The sequence below is a fragment of the Glycine max genome, chromosome 7, assembly GCF_000004515.6.
Source record: "Glycine max cultivar Williams 82 chromosome 7, Glycine_max_v4.0, whole genome shotgun sequence".
Classification (NCBI taxonomy): domain Eukaryota; kingdom Viridiplantae; phylum Streptophyta; class Magnoliopsida; order Fabales; family Fabaceae; genus Glycine; species Glycine max.
The window spans coordinates 13400637-13411520 of record NC_038243.2 but is presented as its reverse complement, the minus strand read 5'-3'; the positions used below and the strand labels follow the sequence as shown (position 1 = coordinate 13411520).

General features: G+C 24.2%; 1 protein-coding gene across 1 annotated transcript; it reads right to left on the bottom strand.

The window, feature by feature from the left end:
• On the bottom strand, positions 1-4111 carry LOC100778192 (uncharacterized protein At1g28695). Its single transcript, XM_006583449.3, has 3 exons — positions 3850-4111; positions 3217-3612; positions 1-677 (listed from the first exon to the last, which is right to left on the bottom strand). The coding sequence occupies exons 1-3, from the start codon at positions 3994-3996 to the stop codon at positions 159-161; spliced, it is 1062 nt and encodes a 353-aa protein (XP_006583512.1). The 5' UTR covers positions 3997-4111; the 3' UTR covers positions 1-158.
• Between the last annotated feature and the right edge of the window lie 6773 nt (positions 4112-10884).

The following is a 10884-nucleotide window of genomic DNA, read 5'->3' as shown; positions in this document are numbered from 1 at the left end:
ACATAAATATTTTTCTATTCATTTATTAATCTCTTCACAATAGTGCACAAAAAAAAAAAGCTCAAATGTTCACATTTCAAAATTAAAGCAAATGCCCGTCTAGACTACATAAAAAATGTGGGTCATATTGGATATCATCGTTCAACTAGATATGATGCTTAGTTGTTTGTTTTGATAGGTCTTCCCCAAGATTGCCAACACCAATTATGCTTAGTCCACTGGGGTTTTACTGTGGAGTTAGCCTCCAACCTCTTAAATTTCTTCCAATCACGGAGGGCCACCTTCATATCTGCCACCTTTGCAGTGATGCTCCTACAACAGTTGGCATGGATTGTGGCGACTGCCCTAAAATCCTTGCTATCTTGGCAAAATCCACTAAAATAAAGGGTGTCCAAAAACCTAACCCTAAGTCCCAAGTGTTCAATTATGCCACTTCTAATGAGGTGAAGAAGCACATCTTGCTCTTTTTTTCCTGTGGCATTGTCCTTTTGGCCATACCATGTTTCAAATAAAGAGATGGTCTTGTTGTTTGACCTAACAAAGTAAAATCCAGTGTTGATAAGATGTTTTTCTGACCAAGGATCACCAAGATACGTGTCTGTGCTAATTTGGAAGTCTTCTGTCTCATTCTTGCTCAATCTTGTAAATGGATTTCTTAGCCACATTACATCAGTGTCCTGTGAAACAAGATGTTGCATATGAATTAGAGATAATGAAAAGGTTTGAGAAGTGAAATTGATATAATTTTTCATTCAACTATTTTATATGATAAGTGGAAGTAAAATTTGTGCAAGAATACCTTTTTTTCACTATTAACATATATTTTGCGAGTTACAATCAAAAAGAATTTTAAGGATTTAGGACCTTTCTTATTTATTAAATAATACATACACATAAAGTAAAGACATAAATCTTATGAAATATAATTAGTGCTTAATGAGACTTACATCAATCATAATGTGTCTTATTTGATAAAAAAAATATTGTGTCTTTAGTATGAGTGTCACCAAACAATGTTTAGGTCAATGGAGAAGAAGGAGCATTCGACATCCAATAGGGAACGTCTCTTTATATGATGAAGTGAAGGAAACTAAAAGAAAGAAACTATGGTTCCCTATTGCAATTTTTTTATGAAGTACAGTTATCGTTTCTGAATTCAAAAAAAGACGTTTTTAATACCTAGACATTTTGCACATATTTGAATAATGGGATGATTATAAATTAAAAGGTCAACTTTGAATAAAAGCTAAACTGATGGTTAGTACCCAAAACTAAGCAATGTATACCATAGAACACGACAGTTTTTGTTTTTTCATATTTCACGTCATTGACAAATCATTTTATAAATTTAAAGCACATGTTTGTATGCAGAAACTATCTCATTTTCTGGCCACCATTTCTGAATTCTGCTTTACCCTTAAAAGAAAAACTACACCCATTACCCTTCTTGGCTGCTAACACTCTGTATGTTGTCTACTATATACGTTACCCACAAATGCTACGAAATAATTGAAATAAGAAACGTAGCATGACCTAGAGCTTCAACCTCAAGGCACACAACTTTCCAAGTGAAGTTTGACAAGTTAAGAATGCAATTTAGAACTATATTTTTTTATAAGTTTCCCATGTTAACTGTGGAAAATGTTTCAAAGCTTATATTTAAAAAAACAACAGTGCATGATTAAATTAGTTAATTAAATGAGTAAAATTGACTTTAAATAGTTTATTTTAAAATTAAATGATTTAAAATACTAATTTAAAAGCTGTCAATGACACAATGACAGCTTTTAAATTAGTATAATTAAACATGCCTAAAAATCGAGATTAGGTTATTTTATAAATTAGAAGAATTTCAGATATTATCTTACCACACAATGACACAAGTAACCTTGAATTTACTTTACAAATAATATAAAGAGAATGAAAAAGAGGGGGAAAAACAATTGAAATCCTCTTTAGTTTGCAAAAAAATCCAACAATTACAAAATTAAATGAACGTCAAATTATTTTAACTTTGTTTTCTATTTTCAAGATTTTGTTGTTTCAATTTATCATACAATTCTTTCAACAACAAAAAAGATAAGCTTTATCTTTTTTATTAAAATATTAAACAAATAAGAAGCACTTTATCAAATTAAACACTTTGTATATCTTAAACCCAACTCCATTGTACATTTGTATCTAGTTTTGAGAAATTGGCAAGCTGATAAACACTCTTAATCTATAAGAATTATAATAATTAAAAAAAATTAAATAATTTGTAATTAAAAAATTGAAAAAAAAAATCAGTAGTATCCTTATCTTTTCATTTAGCTAGATTTAATTTCATTATTTAACGATAATCCATTCTCCTAATTAATTGATTCTTATCTCTTTACCACTCTACCAGATCAGATATCCTAGCTGCATGTCTGTAAATCTGGATAATTAGCAAATAACAATCAGAGAAACTACGAACATATTGCTCAAAGCTGAAAGTCCGTTTCTCAATAGAGTACAATAAATTCCCTTTTCGGCACATTTGTGAGAATGTTACTTGCACCAAAACTTTATACGAAAAGGTGTGACGTGTATCGACTTATTTGGTAACAAACCAAATCTTGCTTAATGGATGAATTAGGTGAATAATTAATGCAAAAACAACCAAATATTGACATGGGGTTTAGCATATAAATGTTATTCAATTTCTAATGATCTTTCAAGGTACGTCACCCTTTAAATTTAAAAAGTTTAAGTATATTTTTTTTATCTTTGTAATTTAACATTTTTTTTCATTTTTGTTTTTGTATTTTTTTTAGTTTTTATTAAATGTGTTTTTCATTTTTATTGTCTTTAAAGCGCTTTATATATATTATTCATTGTTCAAAATATTTTTTTTATTATTTAAAATGTTATCTAAAATACTTTAAGGATAAAAAACAATAGAAAGACATTTTACACTTATTAAAACAAAAAAATTACAGAAATGAAAATTAAAAAAAATGTTAAATTACAAAAATGAAAAAAAAAATATTTAAACCAATTTAAAATAAAGTAGTAGTTTTTTTGGACGCATAATTAAGGTAGTAGTATTTGACTTAAATAAAACTAGAGAAATAAGAAAAAAGAATATTGAGAATGTGAGCTAGTTTTAGACCAACACAAATTCTATGCACCAATGAGAAAGACCAATCAATACAAAACAAGTCAAAGATGGGAACGAAGGGAATTACGTACCGTGAAAACGAAGTTGTAGCCACGTTTGAGAACTTCCAAGAGGAATCGAGTCCTTCTCCACATCATCTTGATGAAATCTTGAGACATGTATATTTTCTCACCTTCAAAATCAACACCATCCGTTTCTAATCTGAAGCAATTCAACCTCAAAAATTGGCATCGATCATAGGCCGTTCGATCAACCGTAACTATGAGGAGGTGATCAATGAGAGACCTTGTTCCCTCACCAAGCCAAAAACTACCAAGAAATATGTCAAGCATGGTGGTGTCACTCTCTACATCTTGCTCTACATAGGCCTTATTTACTATAGCAATTATCACCGTTTTATTTTCCATTGAGGTTTTGGCCAAAGCAGTGTCAAGGCCATCTCCATATGCTTCAACATTGGTAGTGGTCTACAATGTATATATGCACAAATTAAAGGAAAATTAAAACGATGAAAAATCATAGCTTAAATAAAAAAGAACCATTTATATACTTGATGCTAAATAAAACAAAAAACATCTATGGCATTAATGCAACATTACTATAGAATTGAAATTAAATTTCAGCCGGATTACAAAGAACAACATAATGACATAGATGATTTGTTTTGATACAAAAAAACATAGAATATGGGTGATTGAACTTACAAAATTTGATTGCTCGCATAGTGGTTCTTTCTGGGATAGCACTAATTCGTTGGAGAAAGAGGAGGACCAGTTGTACAGCAAAAGAACCCCAGCAAAGAGTAATGTTACAACTGTGAAACTCCCTAGTGCTTGTTTAGGGTTATCCATGATTCTCTATCTCTCTATGCCTTTTTGTGAGGACACAAAACCAAAATTGAGAGTCCTATAATTTATATATTGGTGTTTTCTTGGAAGGAGGTTAAAGGTGTATGGCTATGGTAGAATGATCATATTATACTAGTGAGGTAGAGAGAAGTATTATTATTATTGTTTTTTTTCCATGGTTTGAGAATGGTCATTGACTCAAATGAAGATAAAAGAAATATATCGTGTGCATTGTGGTTCAGTTACACAGTTTAAAAATGCGATTTCCGTGGTGATAGGGATATTCTTTGCTGTTTATCGAAAATGGATCAATGCTTATCTTTTTGTTAAATGAATTAATCTTTCAATTTTTTTTAGGTACTTAATTATTATTTTCCTAAGAACTTATTGTCAATTATATTCTACTAATATTATATTACTAATTTTAATTTTACCATTTATTTAAAATAAAAACATAATGTGCATAGACTCATAAATAGTGATATAAATATGAGAAAAATGTTATACAAAGTAAAAAGTTTTACAAAATCATGTAATAACAATTTAATATAGATGATAAATTTTTTAAATTTTAAAATAATTATCTTAAACTAATTTAAATAATAATTATATGATAATATAAAATTATTTTATATTTTCAATACGTAATTATTAAACTTTACATATGCATCTGTGTATACTTATAACACTTGACAAATAAAAATAATTTCATGCAAATATTATGATTAAAAAAAACCTTAAATTTCAACTAACATTATGTTTATATAACCAAGTTCTATAAAGTACTTAACTATATAAGATATTAATTATCAGATTTATATATGAAAAAACTAAATATGATTAGAAGGAAACATCTACTAAAAATTATTAGTCAAATTATTTATTGATAAACTATATGTTTAAATTAAAGTTAGAAGTACTAAAAAAACACTTTTACTTTCAAATCAACAAATTTTTTCTTCTCATTTTATGTATTGAAACTCGTAATTTAACATTAGAATTTGCAAAAATACTTTTAAAACTCCAAACCAAACATAACTAATAAAATTAGTTAATACTAAATACTTCGCATTTATAACATTTTAATTTAAAAAAAAGCTATATTTTGTGTGCAGTGCTTAAAATCTCGCATCAATTTACAACATGTCATGTAGGAAATTGTTTCTCATCTTGGTGTAGATGCATTTTCCCATCTCTAACTCTACCGTCTTCGACTGTGTGGTTATGACCTTTACAGTATGGAGCAGAACACCAGAGTCTCGCATCTTTGGATGAAGGTGGAGGATATCATCTAATGTCTCAACAATAAATTTTAACCCTAAATCCATATGTTGAGTGCCTTCCAAGTTAGCTTCCGTGTAATTGGACATGTGGCCTCATTAATCTAACATGGTGTGGCTTAAGTGTTACTCTCTTAACCATGTTAGTAGCAATAAACTAATGGAAGTTGACATTATAAGAACTAAAAGGGAACATTAACAAAATGTTATAGATCTAAATGTAAAAAAAAAAATGCCATTAAATCCATGGACTTGAAATATATTTAATTAGGTTATGATTGTTAAAACTATTTTATTAATTGAAGTAATTTTGTTTCCCCCCCCCCCCCCCAAATTTAAAGCTTTTTGTATTGTATTTTTTATGTTTTAGTTTATACTTCATATTATCAATATAATTATGATTCATCAATTAAAATAATATTTTGATTATATATGTATATACTTCAGCTGTATTTACAAGTAGTTTAAGTAACGGGAGAGAATTTAACTTTATTACATTATTCGTTACTTACAAAAAATATTATTAAGTTATATATTAGAAACATATTGATAGAACCTTATTTTGGTAAGACTTAAAAATATAACACATTGATATAATTTATGTATTATTCAATCATGTAATGTTATTTGGTTTATATAATTATATTAGACAATTTATTTAATTAAATTTAATAAAATATTATCTAATTAATTTTAAATTAATAAATTATAATTAAATATTATCTAATAAAATAATACTATCTCATTATATCTAATAAATTGATCTTATAACTATCATTTATTCAATATTAGAATAAGTATATATTTTATCAAGATTACAACAAGTACATCTAATAAAATTGTGATATATATATATATATATATATATATATATATATATATATATATATATATATATATTATTTTTTTATAATATACAAGTTAGAAAATAAAATATTATGTATTTGATGGAAAATTGAAAATATTCTTTTTTCTATTTTTTTAGTTCATAAAAATCATTTAAATATAATTAAGGTAATTAAAACAAATATATCTTCATATTTAAAATTTAAATAAATTAATTATTATCACGCATGTATGTCTTTTAATTAAGGTAATTACAAATATTTTAAATTTTTATTATAATAAAAGGAAATAAATATGGGAAACAAATCTTATATAATTTATGCAAATGTATTTATGTATAAAAATTAATTACAATAAATTTATTCACATTGATTTTTTTATTAGATATTACTGTTCTATTCTTAATAAAAAGATATATTTATTCTAATGTTGGATAAAAAATAATTACGAGATTAATTTATTAGATATAATTAAATCATATTATTTTATTAGATAAATTTAAAATTTATTAGATAATATTTAATTATAATCAATTAATTTAAAATTAATCAGATAATATTTTATTAAATTTTATTAAATATATTATCTGGTGTGATGATATACATCACATCATTAAATAATATATAAGTAATAAGGTGAGACCTATTTTCAAGTCACGCGAAACAATCTTTACGCATTACAAAAACATACAAACATGCAAAGTGACTACTATAACATTATCATATCTATATTATATACATATGTAAATGTTTTTTTAAAAAAAAATTGACACCTGGCTTTCTCAAAATTTTTATAAAATAAATTGTTTTGAAATGAAAAATTACATGTAACATTTTAAAAATATATAATTAATTTACTTAATGCCCAAATGTAGCTACATTACTATTTTTAAATGTGATTAATAAGAATTACCTTAAATTCTTAAGGTAATTTATTTTATCTTTAAAAGATAATATATTTTAAAATTAAATGATACTTTGGACATTACGTTAAAAGTAATTGATATGTAAAAATTATTATTATTATTATTATTAAAGGAATATACATTATCCAAAAATGTCCAAAAATCCCCCCCGCCAAAAAAAACTGTAAAGGATCCATAGGTATTTTTAATGGCATAAAAAACAGCAACTAATTAAAATCTAAAATTTAATATTTAAATTACAATTAAAAAGTAAAAGTAAAAAAAATTATAATGCAATTAATTAGTTACCTTTTTAATTGATTCCTTAATTGAATCTTAATCTTTTTTTTTTATCACTTTTACTTTTTTTATTTTTTCTTATAAATTTACTATACATCTCAATCAACTCTTATTGTTTCATTAATTCTCTTTTCACATTTTTCTTCCACTTTGAACTTTAATACTGATTTAATTTCCGGTCTCTTCAAACCATATTTAGAAAATAAATCGATTAAAATGTTTCTCACCTTCTATTCTACATTTGAAGTGGAAAAAAATCAAGAAAAATTTAATATTGACTGAATCCAACTTGAGGATTGAAATCATCGTTGCCAGTCATCATAATATGATATATAGGTTCTTTTTCTAACTCATTCCTTCTTTTCTCTATCTTTTTATTATCTTATTTTGTTACTATTAATTTTGCGCTACTTTCAATTTAAAAACAAAATCTTGATTAGGTGGTTTTAGGACTTGATTGCACACATCTAACGATGGTAGGCACCGTCACACTTCCACCAAAGGAATAACTTTTTATATATTATATTTGGATTCTCTTGATCTCTATTAAAATATAATTTTATTTATTTTGAGTAATTAAATTATGTTTCTTTGTTTTAATTTTTATGTTTTTTATTATTAAAAAATCGTCAATGAAGAAACTCAAAAGAAACAAGTTAGCTTGCTAGAAAATATTTTCTCTGTTTTAATTCAAAATTCTTCCACGAACTTTCATACAAAATATTTTTTAATTATTCTAAAACTTTATCACAATTTAAAAGATTATGCATTTTCAAAGATCTTTAAATGAGATTTTAATTTAATAACTATCGTATTTTTAATTAATATTATTTATTTATCAATTTTTAAATTAATTAAAATATGAATAACGAATACGGGTATGGAAAATTGCGTATCCAACAGGAAGTGATATGAATATTAAAGTTAATTTTTATATGGGTATGGATTTGAATATACGGAATTTTTTTCAAAAGTGTAAGTTTGGGGGTGAGTACTGCAATACATTACTCATACCTTACCTATTATTATCCTTATTTATAGAATATAAAATTTGATATTATAATATATTATAAATTTGAAATGTTAGTAATAATTTCAATTCTTATTTTTATTTTTCCTCATATTTTATTTTAAATATAATAAGTAATCAGATTTTTTTTACCTATTTATATTGGACAATAATAATTAACAATTTAAAACTTATTATACTTTATAATACATGATTGATATATAACACGAAATTCTTATTATTTTATTATTTTTAGTTCATAACTTCTAATTTAAATTTATAAAAAATTTTAAATAATTAAAATGTCATATATTTTTAGCATTTTTACAATATATTCATGCATGACAAGCAAAGCTTGAATTTAAATTTTAATTTAAAAGTATATAATTAAAAATATCATTTCATAAAAATAGTTTGTTTTATTCTAATAATAATTTTTATTTTAGATTGTTTGAAATTTTTTTTACGATAATTTATTTAAATTACTCTTATATAATCCAACTAATTTTTACTTCTCTTGTTCATTGTATTTTAAAAATCATAATCAACAATATATTACTGATAATGGACAACAATAATTAATAATTAGAAATATTATACTTTAATTGTAAATAGTTATTAATAAAAATTTTAAAAAATATTTATATATTTAAAATATTTTATAAAAATATTCATAATTTTGTTTTTATTCCAGTGCATGGCCCACGGATCACGCAATCTAGTTACTAACTTACTGTTAGTGTATATAAAACCCTTTCAAGACTTCTGCTACTATTATAAACAATGTCTTCGTCATTAAATCGATGTGTTGTCTTTTTTGGATTAGGCTAAGAGTTTGGAACACCAACTATATTAGGCGTAAAGATTTTTCTTTAAAGAAAAATAATTATCATCCTACCATAATTTTTTTCTTTCTTAATTAATAACTACCTTATTTATTTCCATCTTTTTAGTTTTTATATATATATATATATATATATATATATATATATATATATATATATATATATATATATATATATATATATATATATATATTCTATTGTTTCATATTATACAAGTACGTTGAAATAAATAGAAGTAATCAAAATATTCACTACCATAAATGTTAATTATCTACTAAAGTTTTCAAATATTGTAATAATTCTTCTTTTTTTTAAATTTCATTACTTTTTATAATTAAAGTTTTACAAAAATTAAAATTGATAAATAAAAGAACTGATGCTTAGTATGTGGAAGTTCATTATTTATTTATTCCAAGTTGTTATTTGATATTATTTTTTCATAACAATAATTTCATGTAACACCAACTTCTTTTAAGGGGATATTATTATTCGCAAAGTCTATATTAATAAACATAATAAAACAAATTTCGGAAACATAGTATATATTACCCAAAGAAACAATCAATGTAATGATTAAGAGAGTCTAACTTAGTAATTATGATTAAGAGAGTTTAACTTAGTTGATTAATAACATACGTAAATTATTATAAACTCCATTATGCATAACAATATGGATCAATAAAATGATTAGAAATATTAGTCTATTTCCGAGAGCTTGTGAAAATAACTTATTCTACAAAGCTATACTGGGTTTAGGAAAAATAATGCATACTAAGTACTAACCAATAGTTTTAGACTGAGTCGCAAAAATATTATGATAAAATTCCTCATAGCAAAATAACTATAATTAAGGAAGCTTTTAAAAATATATATCATATTTTTAAGCCCTAAAACATATCAAATATTGAATGGAAGTCTAACTTTTCATCCTTTTTTTACGATGATATCCTGTCAAACCTGCAAAATTATAAGGCTTTGGGTCCCGAGAATGATTTCATTCAATGGTTAAGTCCCTCGTCAATTTTTTATTTTATTTTTTAGAATTAAGTCCCTCTTCTATAATCAATATACCGTCGTTATTTTATTATAGAATAGCTTTCTTATCCTTAATTTAACTCTTCCTTGCGTGTGGATAAAATTTATCCTTAATTTAGTGAGTAATAATTTTGAGCAAATCAAATGGACTTTTTTTAAAAATTAATATGAAATTAAATGAAAATTTTGTTGAAAATCCCTTCAAAATTTGATGGAGAGTTACGATTTATTTCTTGTGTCCTATTATAATTATCATATAAAAATATTCTAAAATAATTGTCATTTTAATTTATTAATATATTAATGATTACTTTTTTCACTTATATCCCTTATATATTAGTAATGAACTATAAAATTTAAAAATAAATTAATAATGTAAGGTTAATTTTATAAAATTATTATATTTTTATTTATTTATTACTTTTTTATGTAAATAACTTAAAATGACAATTATTTTAAGATTGAAAGAGTAATAATTTCAGTGCCTGAAAAAAAGGGAAGAACTTTTCAAAGTCCTAAAATTCATTCTTTAACCTTGACACTTTCATATAACTTATCAAAAATAAATTTGAAATTTTAAAAGTATTTGAAAATACAAAAATTAACATCCATCAATCATTCTTGAAAGAAGTCATACTCCTTTCTATAAACATGAAAATAAAATTTGAACAC

Excerpts from the sequence above, each read along its gene's own strand:
- LOC100778192 (XM_006583449.3), bottom strand. The coding sequence starts at position 3,996 with ATGGATAACCCTAAACAAGCACTAGGGAGTTTCACAGTTGTAACATTA. Across the intron at positions 3,613-3,849 it reads TATGCGAGCAATCAAATTTT|ACCACTACCAATGTTGAAGC; the intron begins GTAAGTTCAATC and ends TATACATTGTAG. Across the intron at positions 678-3,216 it reads GCTACAACTTCGTTTTCACG|GACACTGATGTAATGTGGCT; the intron begins GTACGTAATTCC and ends CTTGTTTCACAG.